Consider the following 15,034-nt stretch of genomic DNA (forward strand, 5'->3'; position numbering starts at 1 on the left):
CCCCCCCCAACCCCTTACACACACACCCACCCTGTCCATACCCCCCCAACCCCTTACACACACACCCACCCTGTCCATACCCCCCCAACCCCTTACACACACACACACACCCTGTCCATACTCATCCTTTTCCTCAGGGCAGACACTTGGGGGGGGGGGCACCTCTCCCCACTGTGGAGTTCCTGGGACATAATGAGAGAAATGGGTACCACCCAGGTAGTCTCATACCCCTTCCTGTGTACAGACTAAGAGGCCAGTTGATCTACTCTGTTTTATACCAGTGACAATAAAGATTATTTTTTGATAAATTCATGGGTTCTGTTTTGGCAGGAACTGAACCAAGGAAGGTAGGTTCCGGTAAACACTTGTGACTCTGTTCCGTGGGCACATCTGGGTCAGCCTGGGCACGGCAGTCTTAGTTATCTGAGAACTTCTGGTACCTAGTATGGGCCTTGGCACAGACTGGGTACCCGATAAAGAATGGGCAGCAAAGGACTGTCATTGTGATTTCCTGACAGCCAAGACCTGCAGGGATGACTAGACAGGGCCCAGAGTCTGGAAAGGAATTGAAAGAAAATAACTTGTTCTCAGCAGGTCCCCTCCCTCCCAACACTTCTGTGCATCTACACCACCTCCAAGACAGGACAAGCCCTTTTGCAAGCCCCTGCTCTCCCTCCTGTCCACTCACCACACTCCCCCGCCCCACAGCTTTCTGTTCTTACAGGCCCATAGACATGGACTTTTTATCCCTCAGCCCTCCGACTTGTTTTTTTCTCCAGACCCACCTTCAGCATCGGAGGGATCTTTCTGAAGTGTGAACCTGCCCACTGTTCAGTCCGTCTGTGGTGGAGCGTTTTATAGTTTGAGCTCCTATCCTGATAGGCATCTCCCACTGGCAACACTGAGTCTCCTGCTCAAATTAGAGATGGAACGTCCAACCAGGCATTATTTTTGCCAAGACAGAAGCAAAAGCAAACACAATTCTGATTCCTTGGATCCAGTTACAATTTATCAGAAATGTGAGGGACATTTGGGGCCACAATGAGGAAATCCAGATTGGGAAACTACAGACCAGATAACCCAGTTTCTTCCTTAATGACAATAACTTACAAGAAAAGCAAAGATGGGAACTCCAGATTCCAAGAAATGTAGACAAATGTCAACTAAATGTGATATGCCGACTTTACATGATTCAAACCTAAACTAGCTGTAAAATACATTCATTACTGGGGGAAGTTCAAACTGATGAGATATTTGATGGCATTAAGAATCATGGTTAACTTTTTGAGGTGCAATAACACTATTATGGTTATGGCTTTGCCTGTATGTGTGTATGTGCATGCATGCCTGTGTGTGCCAGTGGTGGGGCTTGAACTCAGGACCTCTTCCCCTTGCTCAGCTTGTTTTTGCTCATGGCTGGCACTCTACCACTTGAGCCGTACCTCCAGCCAAACATACAGAGGTGTGTTTGTATAGGTTGGGAGCTCACACCTGTAATCCTAGCACGATCTCAGATCTTGCTGAGATCTGAGGATCACAGCACAAAGCCAGCCTGGGCAGGAAAGTCCATGAGACACTTATCTCCCATTAACCACCAGAAAGTTGGAAGTGGCATGATGGCTCAAAGTAGTAGAGCACTAGCCTTGAGTGAAAAAGCCTAAGGGACAGCACCCAGGCCCCGAGTTCAAGCCTCATAACTGACAAAAGGAGAACTTCTCTTTAGGCTTTGGAGACCCAGAGCTCCCCCTTTTCCCAGGTGAGGACAGTCCCTTCCCTAGAGTCATCACCCCATTGTCCTGGTGGACATTCTTCTAGGAACGGAGGATTGGGGCAGGACATGGGGAGGGCTGGAATTTCAACCCAGGCCTGAGCACAAGGATAAGCATGTTCTGCTGTCAAAATGGCAGACTTCTAGGTGGAACTCCCCAGCCTCAATGGAAAACTTGTGACCTGTAGGGAGTCCTCCCTGGAGAGTCTTTCCTTTTCCCTATGTCCGTCCTGATCTTTGCAGGCAGCTTGTCCTGAGATGACCTTGATGGGGACCAGCCTTTGCCATGAGCCCTGGAGCCAAGCTCAGCAACCCTAGGCATTCTTGGGTAAGAAGCTTGGAGTCAGGCCTGGCAGACCAAGGAAGGCAAAGAGGAGGCCCTCCCTCCAACTCCAGCCTGGAACCTGCTGGGGACCTGACACAGCCCAGGTATGAGAAAGCAGCAGACTTGGCCGCTCTTGGCAGCACTGAGAAAGGGACTGGTATAATCTACCACTGGCCATCTGCCATGGTTCCCAGAACCATCCTCACTGCTAGTTCCAATCGCTTGGCTAGCGCTGGCTATGTGGCTGGCCATAGATGCCTGGAGCCACTTGTCAGGGAAGGGGGGCCAGGGTTCCAGACTGGAATGACAGAGACAAGGTCAAGCAAGATAAATCATCTTTTAAGCATGCCCAGGTGTTTAGGCTGCGTAGAAAAAGAACCCAGACAAGTCCTCTTATGTCGATCAGCTAATCGATCTCCCAATGACACCGAAATGGAAAACGGAGGCTCAAAGAAAGTGACCTCTTGGGGTCACAGAAGGAGTTAGGGAGAGCCATGCCAGGCTCTCTCCCAGTGGTGGGTTACAGCTGGACAAGACTCCCCAGCTCTGAGGAGGAGGGAACCTGCTGTTCCACCTCCAGAAAGCCCAGCATGAGGGCCGGGATGTAGCTCAGTGGCAAAGCGCTTGCCTAGCAAGTGCAACGTCCCGGGTTCGACCCCCAGTACTAAAAAAGAAAAGGCAACAACAACAACAACAAAAAATAGAGTTAAAACAAAACAAAACCAACCAACAGAAACCACAGCATGGCCTTCTGAGGCCACAGAGTAGAAGGGACTGCTCAGGACAGAAGCAGAGCTGGGTAATGAGGCCGCGGTTCTGAGCGGCGGAGACTTCCATGGGGAAGGCAGGGCCCGGACCTCTGCTGTTACCTTGATTTACAGGGTTATTAAGCTAGGCGAAGGTGGACACCATCTAAGTAAGAGCTGAGCTGGGGGGGGGGGTGATTCAACATCCGCAGAGGCCAGGCGGTCGCGTGTCTCCACCGCCAGCCGCCCGCCGGCACGCAGCGTGGAGCGGGTCCCGCCCGGGAGCCGAGGGTCGGCGCTGGCTGCGCCGCCAACCCCGCCCGCCCGTCGGCCCAGCCGCGCGGCGGCAGTGACACCTAGCGGCCGCGTCGGGAAGTGCGGGCGCGCGCGCGCGCTCCGGCCGCGCCGCTCGAGGTTCCCGGCGGAGCTGCGAAGCGGGCACCCCGGGGAGAGCAGCCGCGCGGCGCCCGCCGCCCCCATGGGGCGCTTCCCCGGCCCCGCCCTCGTTTCCTCCCGGCCAGCGAGCCCCGGGAGCTCCGACTCGCCCGCCGTGCCCGGAAGGGCGGGGCGGGACGCAGCGGGGGCGCTGGGCTGTGACCCCCGCGGTTTCACTTCTGGATCCCTGGGCGAGGAGGCTGGGGGGTCGCGCGGGGCCCGGGACCCCCGGGGTGTCACGCCACGAACGCCTCCCTCCGCTTGCCATCCCCCCCCCGTGGGATCCCCCGCACCGCCCCCTCCCCGGGGCTGGGGCTCGCTCCCCGCCCCGTCGGGGCTGCCGACCCCCGGGGAGGCTCGGGCGGCGTGGGCGGCCGGGGGAGCGAGCTGTGAAGCCGCAGGCAGGGGGGAGGCTGCGGGCTGCGGAGCTGCCGAGCTGTTTCTCAGAAGTGCAGCTGCCCTGCCTCACCCCCCCCACCCCTCGGCTCCCACCTAGCCCTGCATCCCGTCCCCTCTCCCCCCACCATCCCCTACTGGCCACCCCAGCACCTGCCCAGGAGCCCCTGGCTCTGGGATGCGCACCTGGGCACTAAGGACCTGGAGAAAGGGAACGGACCACGGTTCAGCCCCAGCCCCTAGGATCCACGCTGGGATCTGAAGGTCACAGGACAAGTTAGGACAATGACAATGCACCACCATCCCCAGGGCTCCTGTCTCCCCTGGTGCCTGAGTCTGGGGAGCAGAGAAGGGCCAGGACGCCTCCTCTTCCCGGTCTTGTGTCGGGATTTGGTGGGTGGGAATGTGTGGAGCAATGCCATTGAGGACAAGCGCTAAAGTCCCAGCCGAAGGAACTCCAGATTCAGGGGGAAAAAAATAATCAAGGCCCAGAAAGGGAAAGTGAAGTATTGGGGATCACCCAGCAAGAAGGAAGGCTGGGATGAGAACCAGGGAACCAGAGCCCACAGGAGGCTTTACCAGTTCAGACTCCCTCTCCCTCTCTCTCTAGCACGCCCTCTCTCTAGCTCTCTCACACACCACTGCTTCTCAGGAGTCGATGAGAGGAAGAGCTGGGGGTGCTGAGAAAGGAGTTCCAGTGGGGGTGCGCTGGGTGGCAGGAGGAGATGACACCTGCCCACCTGGTTCCAATCCACCCTCCACCCCCAGGGCTGTGGTTTATTTGACTAGGCAGCTCTTCTGGGTCAGGGGGCTGAGAGGGGGTGAGGTGAGGTGATGGGAAAAGACTGTTTAGGGGCTTCCTGCCCCCTCAGCTCCCTAGGTAGGGGTCAGATTATGTCACTCACAGACCTTCTAACCTCCATTCTTTCCACTGTGGAGTTCTTTCCTTGGGTTCTGTGGCATGCTATTCTGGGGGCAGGTCTGTTATTTAGGGGGCAGGGAGGCAGCTGCAGACTTCACAGGTCAAGACAAGAGTTAAAAAACAAAACCACAGCAGATTCAGCACCCTGTGTCCTTCAGGGACTTTCCATGACACCTTCCTGCCCCCACTCCCCCAAGCCAGGGAGTTCCTCCCTAGAGGGCCTCCCTGCCCCAGGTGCAGTGGCTTTTGGCTTTTATGCAAACAACCGACTGCCAATCTGCCAGGGGAAGGGAATGATCCACAGCCAGAACTTCTGCCTGGGCAACACACACACTGTACCCTCCTTCCCTCAGGCTACTCGAGGCCTTCCTGAGTCTCTCCTCCACCCTTCCTCACATCTGGGATCCTAAGGGATGGGGACAAGGGAAAGGGACGGAGTCCTTTCCCTGCCAGCCCTGGGTGACAGTTGCCGGCAGTTGGATGCCTCCTCAGCAGCCTGTATGACTGGCTTGGGGTGTTGAGTGATAGGGAGGAAGAGGAGAAGGAGGAGGAGGAGGAGGAGGAGGCTGCAGGTGTGGAGAAGCCTCCCTTGCTTGGGCCCACCACCCTCCAAAGCACCAAATTGGGTTCCAAGAGCTAGGAAGCTATCCTCCGGCTTAGAAGGGAGTGAGGCTCTCTCCTCTGTTCGTTGCTAATGAGATCAGGGTCTTCCTGTCTGCTTCTTTTCCCTTTTCCAAACCCTTGAAAGCTGATAATCAGCTGGGAATGGGGAAGGCCACTTTTGAGTTATGTAATGTTAAAAATTACAAAGGCAGGCGATGCAGCCATTCCCTTCTCCTGGTTCTTGATGTGGAAGGAGTGGGGGAAACCTGCCTGAGGTTCCTCAGATGCATGGAGAGAGTGTTGCACACAGAACCAGAAAATACTGCTGATCACAGATTCCAGAACCTTCTCCTCTGGCCTCTGCCACAGAAGAGGACAAATGTAGCGTGCTTTAGACAAAACTGGGCAGAAGGCCAGACCATCTTATAAACTCTGGCACTGTTTAAGAGAGACCACAGACATACGAGACAGCAAGACAGCAAAGGGCCCCTTGCCTAGCTTTCCCCAACATCTGGGATTTGGGCCTCTGCATATCTACAGTCTATCTGACAGGCCTGAGTTTACTGACAGCAATTTAAACTCAGGGCTAGCCTAATTTTCAAGAAGACTAAGGAAGGGGGAAAGCAGTGCTGGGGGAATGGGGAGATACTGCACTTGGTATTTTAATCTTTCAGAGTCCAGCCTCTCCCCTTCTTTCAGGCTCCCCATAAGTGAGCCCTCCTGTGGGGCCTGGGAGCCTGTGGGACCCGCCAGCACAGGCTCCGCTGGGGAGCTGCTTTATTTCAGTAATGATTTCATTGATTTTAATCCCTGGACATAAGTAATGATTCCTCAGGGGGCAAATGAAGTCCCTGCATTTCCTGACAGCAGAAATGACAAATGATAGGCATGTTGCAGAACGAATTATGAACCAGGATTTTTTTATTTTGGTTTTCAGGATGAAAAACCCCCCAACAAAACACAGTAAAGACACTTTTGATAGCATCCACAGGCGATTGCAGCAAAGAGGTCAGCGTACTAGATTCTAAGGTCATTTTCATGAGAGAGGGGACTGTACAGGGCTCTGGCTGGCTCTGGGCAAATCTGCAAAGCAGGGAGAGACACTACCAGGCAGGGTAGTTTCTGAGAAACACTAATGGGAAGCAGAGGTTGAGTGCAGGCTGCATGGAAACTACTAGGCAAGGGCCCTTTCCTGCACTCCTGGGCCACAAAGCCACTCAGAGCTCTAAACCACCTTCAGTTCCTACCTCGTCATTCTGCAGACAAGGGTCATCCACAGACCACACGTGTAGTGGCTTTGGCAGCTCGAAATTTAAAAATAAGGTATGGTTTTTTCCAGTGGCCAAAATGATCCTTCTTCAAAGCTCGTAGCCTTGAGAACCTGAGCATGCAAAAACCACAGTCTGGGGAAGACATGTCTGCTTTTTAAATGATCTGCTAATTCTTTGCAACCCACAGTAGTTTGGTTTCTGTGAACCCACAGAAGCGAGCCCACCAGGAAGGGCCTTTTCTGCTACTCTGGAAAAGTCCTGTATCAGTGAGTCATTTGCAGTGGGATCAGTCATTTTGAAGGTTGCCTTATCTTCCTAACATGTGGAAACAAGTATTCTTGGTCTTTTTAAGAGGTGAAGGGGCAAAGCTAAACTTTTTACAACGGATGAGTGACAAGAGATTTTTGGACAAGGTGATTTGTCACCATGGAGATTTTCTGGGGAGGACTCAGTAGACAATGCGTGCACGCACGCACGCACGCACGCACGCACGCACGCACGCGTGATAGTCCTGAGGCTTGAACTCAGTGCCTGGGCTGCTGTTTTGCTCAAGGTTAGTGCTCTACTACTTGAGCCACAGCTCCACTTCTGGCTTTTATTTTTAAGTGGAGATAAGAGTCTCACAGACTTTCTGCAAAGACTGACTTCAGATTGGGATCCTCAGATCTGGGCTTCCTGAGTAGATAGGATTGTAATTGTAAGCTTGGCTAAGAAAACTCTTTTTTTTTTTTTTTTGCTAGTTGTGGGGCTTGAGCTCAGGGCCTGAGCACTGTCCTTGGACTTTTCTCAAGGCTAGAGCTCTACCACTTGAGCCACAGCACCACTTCCAGCTTTTTTCTATATGTGTGGTGCCGAGGAATCGAACCTAGGTCTTTGTGCATGCTAGGCAAGCACTCTACCATTAGGCCAAACTCCTGGCCCTTAGCTAAGAAAACTCTTGAGACATAATGGTTGAAAGTTCAGAGCCAGGAAGGAAGCCAAGCTATTTTAATTCCCTGAGTGCGTTTTACAAAGTATAGCATATAGTTAAATTACACTGGTCCCAAAGTCCAGCATAGTCTGTCCTTTATGCATTTAAACATGGAGATGTGTGTTAGACCATAGTTGCCATGTGTAGTGGCATTATTATCATGGTCCTAGTATAGTTTGGAGTATTTTTCACGTTTCTATATTCAGACACGTATATACTTTACACACACCCACCCAGTAACATTACCCCACAGACAAAATTATGTCTCCACAACACTCTCCAAAGGTAGTGTTACTTCCCCTCCCCCCAGTCCTGGAGCTTGAACTCAGGGTCTGAGCAATGTCCTGGAGCTTCTTTTTACTCAAGGCTAGCACTCTACCACTTGAGCCACAGCTCCACTTGTGGCTTTTTCTGTGTATGTGGTACTGAAGACTTGAACCCAGGGCTTCATGTATGTTAGGCAAGTAGTCTACCACTAAGCCACATTCCCAGCCCTAGGTCCTTACATTTTTTTTTTCTTTTTTGGTCAGTCGTGGGACTTGGTTTCTGGGCCTGGGTGCTGTCCCTGAGCTCTTCAGCTCAAGTCTACACCCTACCCCTTGAGCTACAGCTCCACTAAGTGGTTTCTAAGTGGTTAATTGGAGATAAGAGTCTCACCATCTTTAGTGCCCCAGCTGGTTTTGAACTGGGATGCTTAGATCTCAGCCTCCTGAGTAGCTAGGATTATAGGCATGAGCTACCGAGCCTGGCAACTAGGTCCTTACATTTTAAGTCAAAGCTTTCATGTTTCTAGCTGGAGGCAGGGCTCAAGCAGTAGAGTATCCCTACCTAGAAAGTGCAAGGCCTTGAACTCAGACCCTAGGATCACCAAAAAAGGGTGTTATAAAACAATGTTTCAGGGGCCGGGAGTTTGGCCTAGTGGTTAAAGTGCTTGCCTAGCATGCATGAAGACCCGGGTTCGATTCCTCGGTACCACATACATAGAAAAAGGCTGGAAGTGGTGCTGTGGCTCAAGTGGTAGAGCACCAGACTTGAGAAAAGTCCAAGGTCAGTGCTTAGGCCCTGAGTTCAAGCCCCATGATTGGCCAAAAAAAAAAGAAAAAAAAAACCAATGTCTCAATTTCACACTGATTCCATTGCTTATATAAGATAGCCTATTAACATAATAAAGGGGATTTGCAGCCAACGTCTTCAAAGTGTAAAAACATCTTTAGGGTATGGCTGGCATGGTGGGGTACAGATTATCTATGGCTTGAGTAAATCAGAGATACAGTCTTATGAGATTATGAGCTCACAGTTCTGTAGGCCCTTCTAAGTCCAGTCTTTACAGTGCTCCAGTCTTAGAACCATCCAGTCCTGCCACCTTAAAAAGTCCTTTTCTACTAGACATTGGTGGCTTATGCCTGCACTCCTAGCTGCTCAGGAGAGTAAAAACTGAGGATCACAGTTGAAGCCAAACCATATAACACTAAAAAGTCTGACAAAGAGCTGTGGCTGAAGTGGTAGAATACTGGCCTGAACATAAAAGCTCAGAGGCAGTACTCAGGTCCTGAGTTCAAGTGCCAGGACTAGGGTGTGCGTGTGTGTACACACGTACACACACACACACACACACACACACACACACACACACACACAGAGTCCCTTTCCTATCTCAGGTGTAGCTTTTGGTTTCAAGTTCAAGCCATTTGGCCCATCTGATATCTATCAATAGAGATTTCTTAAACTGTACTCTGTATGAACATTAAAAACAGATTCTAATCCATTAAGTGATGAGATATCCCTATGTATGGCTTATTCTTTTTTTTTGCCAGTCCTAGGGCTTTAACTCAGGCCCTGAACACTGTCCTTGGACTTTATCAAGGCTAGAGCTCTACCACTTGAGCCACAGCACCACTTCTGCTTTTTTCTAGGTATATGGTACCAAGGAATTGAACCTGGGTCTTCATACATGCTAGGCCCTATCCTCTGCTTTTATTTGTTGTTTATTTATTTTTCCAGTCTGGGGCTTGCACTCAGGGCCTAGGCACTGTTCTTGAGCTTTCTCAAGGCTAGCACTCTACCACTTGAGTCACAGCACCACGTGCGGCTTTTTCTGTGTATGTGATACTGAGGAATCGAACCTAGGGCTTCATGCACACTAGGCAAACACTTTACCACTAGGCCACATTCCTGGCCCCATATCTTCTGTTCTTGATGCTGGCTTTTAGCACAAAATATTCACTAGTCCCCTTTCTTTTTCTTTTTTTAGTTCATAAGTCCTAATTCTGAAGCTTTAAGTATTGAATTTTCTTAAAGTCCTGAAGATCTTCTGAATCTTTCACAAATCTTAAATGTTCTGAAATTTCCAAAGCTCTAGTAGAGACCCAAGTACCTTTCAGTGCACTGAAATATTGTCCAGGTGGTCTTTCTGCTTGCCTGGAATATGTCTCAGGAGTATTGCTCTTTTCTTCCTTCTTTTTCTTGGTGCTGGGCATTGAATGCAAGGCTTTGTACATGCTAGACAAATCCTCTATCACTGGGCTACATCCCGCCCTGAAGTACTGGTTTTCCTCTAAGCCTCAGGTTTTAGCAGAGGGAGGAAAAAAAGCAGAGGAGGATAATCACTTTACAGATCTTTATCTGTAAGATTTAACAACACAGTGTTGTCATTGAATAAGGTTTTGTATATTCAAATATTTTTTTTGCCAGTTGTGGGGCTTGAACTCACGGCCTGAGCACTATCCTTGGACTTTTCTCAAGACTGGAGCTCTACCCTTGAGCCACAGCACCACTTCCAGCTTTTTTTTTCTATGTATGGGTGCTGAGGAATTGAACCCAGGTCTTCGTGCATGCTAGGCAAGCACTCTACCACTAGGCCAAACTCCTGGCCCCTCTTCAAATATTTTTTTTTGTGCAAAAGAAAGCTTAGGTCCTTTTCCTTTGGGTCCCTTTGAGTACAGATGGGCCTCATAAAATGGCAAGTGTGCTGTTCAAAGGTGAGAAAGTCCACTACTGATGAAGCCAAGCCTTGAAGAACAGCTCTTCATGGTTGCATAAATGGCCTTCACCCCACCTCTATCACCTTGGCTGCAAGGGAACTTTCTGTGGGTTTGGTTGGTCCCCAGATTGTGGCCTTTTATGTTTGTGGTGGGAGTCTGCACATAAGAGCTGGTGGGAAAGGAAGGAGAGACACCTACAGGATTCATGTGCAGGGGCTTAGGAGAGTGTTAACTGGCACAGGAGGGCATGCAGAGAGAAGCATTCTCCTCACTGGGCGGTGGTAACCCAGATGCCCAGCTGGATCTAACTGCATGACCTCTGCATGTGGAATTCCCAGAGAGACATCCTCACTGGAGTCAGAGGGTCCCAACTGAGTCTCTGAATGCCACCACAAAAGTGCATGGCCCATGAATTGACATCTTCCTCAGAAAACCCGCCTCAGGAGAATAGTAGTCATTCATCAAGTCCATAGTCACAGGACACAGGAGGATCTGATCTGCGGAATTCCTGGGCTGGTTCCATGGGCCATCTGGAGTTGCCTTTCTGGCAGACTCTAGCACTCAGGTTCTGGGAACATCCCCTTTCCCCAGCTTTCTCTCCTCCTCCCAGTTTGCCTGCTCTTGTCCCCTGAAGAGCCAATGGTATATGTGATATTTCAAGCTTATTATAAACAACTCCTTTTTCACCTAAGTATGAACACCCAAACGTAGCTGGCAGCCAAGTGTGTATTTCTTAATGAATTTTTCAGTCTGTATAAATATAGGGTACATTCCTTGTTACTTAAGTAAGATTGCTCTTTTTTTTTCTTTTTGGGGGGGGGGGGTGGTCATGGGGCTTGAACTCTGGGCCCAGGTGCTGTCCCTGAGTTCTTCAGCTCGAGGCTAGTGCTCTACCACTTGAGTCACAGCACCACTTCCCATACACGTATGGGAACCTTTGCTATGGAATTTCATAACTCCCTTTTCCCTGAGATAGATGCCATGATACAAAGAAGGCTAAGCCATTTGTGCAGTCGAGGGTGGAACATTTTAATTACTGGCAGCCCATAAACGAGTTGAGAGAGAGCCGAATGCATAAGCCCTTTAGAAACAAAACGCTAATCTACCAGGAATTTGGGATTCTTGGCTCTGGCAAAAGTGTTCATAAACCTGGCTCTTTGTTTGTAAATAGATTCTGTGAAGTTGTCCCTGGAAGCAGAGTTTATTTTTCCCAACACAAATTCTTAGAAAAGGAAGAAAGGAGGGAAAGAAGAAAGAGGAAGAAGAAGAGGAAGAGGAGGAGAGAAGGAATGGAAGAAAAAAGAAGAGAAGAAAAAAGGAAAGGAAGAGGGGAGGAAAGAAAAAGAAGAAAGGAAAGGCTTTGGTAAGCAGCAGTAGGTGCCAATTTGTGTATGCACATTGGGAAAGATCAATGTATCTTTCTTTCTTTCTTTCTTTTTTTGTTCCTTCCCACCATCTTTTTCACAACCACAACTCAGTGGTCCAAGAAAAAACTTTACACACTAACATCTTTACACAAAAAGTGAAATCTATTTGCATAAGTGGATTCTTCTGCTTAGTATCCACACATTAAGAAATTAAAAAAATAACGGGGTTACAGCATATAAATTTAAAGCTGCAAGGGGCTTTGAAGAACAGCTGCATCCACCTCTGATTTTATGGTTGAGGCAAGTTAGTTTTCTGAGTTAATTGATTGGCTCAGAGTAACACACTAATTAGTGGTAAATCAGCAGATGAGTGTTGTGACCACTTTTCCAGTACTGACTTTATAAATGTCATGGTGCTTCTTGGTACCTCTGTGTCCATTTATGTTGCTAGCAATCACTGATACATCTGTAGAACCCAGATCAGACTTGCTGGAGTTTTTGTGAACACAGCAACTCCATTAAAACTGTGTGTGTATTGGGGGGAGGGCGCAGTAGGTGTCTCAGGAAAAGCTACACCTGTCTGGTCCAGCAGGAACCGTGAGCAGCAGGATCCCTGCCTGCTTGCCCTACCTCATCTTTCTTTTTTTTTTTCTCCCCCATCACAGGACTTGAACTCAAGGCCTGGAGGCTGTCCCAGAGCTTTTTTCCTCTCAAGGTTAGCACTCCATCACTTTGAGCCACAGCTCTAATTCCAGTTTTCTGTTGTATAACTGGAGATAAGAGTCTCATAGACTGGTCCTGATCTAGCTGGCTTTGAACTGTGATGCTCAGATCTCAGTCTCCTGAGTAACTAGGATTACAGGTGTGAGCTGCTGCGCTCAGCTCCCACCCCACCTTGAAGCTCAGCTCTGATCTAAACAACACACTTAGAGTCTGTCTCTGATTCATCACCTTAGAGAATTGAAAGCTAAGCAGCATAGTTTGGGATCTTCATTTCTTGTGTGTGAAAGGAATCATTTTCAAGTTGTCTTTGAGTTTGTCTACCAGTACTCTATGAAGGAGATAAGAAATTTTAGGTAGCTTCTGGGTTTTGGCTTTGCATAAAACATTTTCCTTCAGACCCTTGTCTGCCTTTATTTTGTTTTTTCCTCCTCCTCCTCCTCCTCCTCCTCCTCCTCCTCCTCCTCCTCCTCCTCCTCCTCCTCTTCCTCCTCCTCCTTCTTGGCTGGGAATTGAACCCAGGGTCTTGTGTTTGATATGCAAGTGTTCTGTCCCCAAGCTTACTCTGCCAATCTTGATCAAAGGAAATGGATGCTGATGTCTTCAATGAAAATCTGAATTTGAAACCAGGGCTTCTCTTGGCATGGGGTTTCTCCTATGGACAACTGGCTCAGCGCAAAGCAGCATGGCTTTTTGTTGGCAATGGGATTTTAGAAAAAGGGTAGAAGCAGCAACGTCATCTGATGGCTTATTGTCTTGATAGTGTGGTGCTCTGATAATAGCCTCTTCAGTTACTGATAATAGACAATGTGTTTTTATGGCTTTTCTTTTCCTTAGTCCTGGACTGTATAACTTGGGCTGGGGAGATCACGGCTTCACCTTCAGCCTTGTGTTAAGTGTGGAGGGACAAGGCTAGCTGGTCAGCTCTTTGTGAGTGTGGGCATAGAACCAAAAGGCTTTCCCACATAGATCACAGAAAGAATGTCTCATGCAGCATAACTCGGGGACTGTTCCAACTGGCAGCAATGGATGGCCTGCTTCACAGCTGCAATAGCCAATGGCCAAATGCTTCTTGGCTTTTAAACCTTACCAAAGCCAATGGACAGGAAAACAAAGGTTTTATCAAAGTTATCACTCAAGAGATCTGTGAACCATTTGTTAATGAAGACAGCGTTTCTCTGGGTCTCCATATGCACACAACCCTTTGGGCACTAAAAATGGTATTAGAAGGAGCAGGGGTTAATAGCAGTCTATTGGATCGGGTTATCAGGCTTCTTTTTTATGATTTGAATATTTAGGGAGGACTCGTGAGCCAGACATTCACTTCAGCATCACTCTGTGTTCTCCTCTGGCTATGTGAGAAGAGAACTCATATCGGTCGTGGCTTCGATATCCACACATATTACACTCGAAAGGGTCACGGAAGCCGTGGCAGCCCATGTGGATCGTAAACATCACATAATCCAGGAAGAGTACACGGCAGTGGTCACACCGAAACACATCCATCACCTCGCCTTCCTTGCTGATCACGTTGATGGAGTCCCTGGGGCAGATGGGAGGGGGCTTGAGGAGGTCGAAGGAGCGGGGCATCTCCTTCAGAAGTGGCATTCCGTTGCGGGCCCGGGGAAGGATCAGGTGACTTTGCTGATAGAGATGACTCTGGCGCTCTTCGTGGTTGCTGTCGGTGTCTGTGGAGTCATGGCCGCTGTTGTTGGGGGACAGGCCTCTTTCGGAAGGCAGGCTCTTCTCCGGCAGGTGGGTAGTCTTCCTTTCCAGCTCCTGAGGGGCACCATTGGACATCTCAGCCCGAGTGAGGGCTATGGGGTACATGCTGCTGATGACTGGAACCACCTCGGAGGTGGGAGCCGGGGGGGTCTGGACAAGGGGGCGCAGGGCTTCAGCCCCAAGGTAGCTGATGGCGTTGTTGATGGTATGGTCCATTATCCTGGTCTGTAGGATCTCACTCTCTTTCTCATACATGTAGTTGGAATTGTAGTTGCCGTCGAAGCATTGGCGTTTCTCCCCTGAAACAGTGAGAGGAAGGATTACAAACACAGGCACACAGAGGTGGAGAAGGCATCGAAGAGTTCTCCCAAGTCATCAAAAAATGAGGAAAATGCCAGGCTTGGTGGCCCCCCGCCTGTAATTCTAGTGACTCAGGAGGCTGAGATCTAAGGATCATGGTTCAAAGCCAGCTGGAGCAGGAAAGTCCTGTGAGTCTCTGATTTCTGATTAACCACCAGAAAACTGGAAGTGGCGCTGTGGCTACAAATGGTAGAGTGCTAACCTTGAACAAAAGAGCTCAGGGACAGCGCCCAGGCCCTGAGTTCAAGCCCTAGGACACACAGACAGACACAGACACAGACACAGACACAGACACACACACACACACAGACACACACACAGAGTGAGGAAAGCTAAGACGCTGCTGGCCAGCCCCAGCCCAAACAGGCTTGGCTCCACAGGGAGCTAAAGTCTCAAGAGGCTATGCTTAGCAGTCACATTGCTCAGGCACAAGGAAGGGATGGAG

At 49.7% G+C, this 15,034-nt stretch overlaps 1 protein-coding gene across 1 annotated transcript in view; it reads right to left on the minus strand.

Moving 5' to 3' along the window:
- Positions 1-13,000: 13,000 nt before the first annotated feature.
- The window catches only part of Ikzf3 (IKAROS family zinc finger 3), a 74,472-nt gene continuing 72,438 nt past the window's right edge, over positions 13,001-15,034 (minus strand). The window contains exon 8 of the mRNA XM_090350776.1: positions 13,001-14,528. Coding sequence (XP_090206902.1) covers positions 13,825-14,528 — 704 coding nt within the window. The 3' untranslated portion in view covers positions 13,001-13,824. The remainder of the gene's footprint in view (positions 14,529-15,034) is intronic.

Source organism: Megascapheus bottae, chromosome 17, assembly GCF_031878675.1.
Source record: "Megascapheus bottae isolate mThoBot1 chromosome 17, mThoBot2.hap1, whole genome shotgun sequence".
NCBI classification, from domain to species: Eukaryota; Metazoa; Chordata; class Mammalia; order Rodentia; family Geomyidae; genus Megascapheus; species Megascapheus bottae.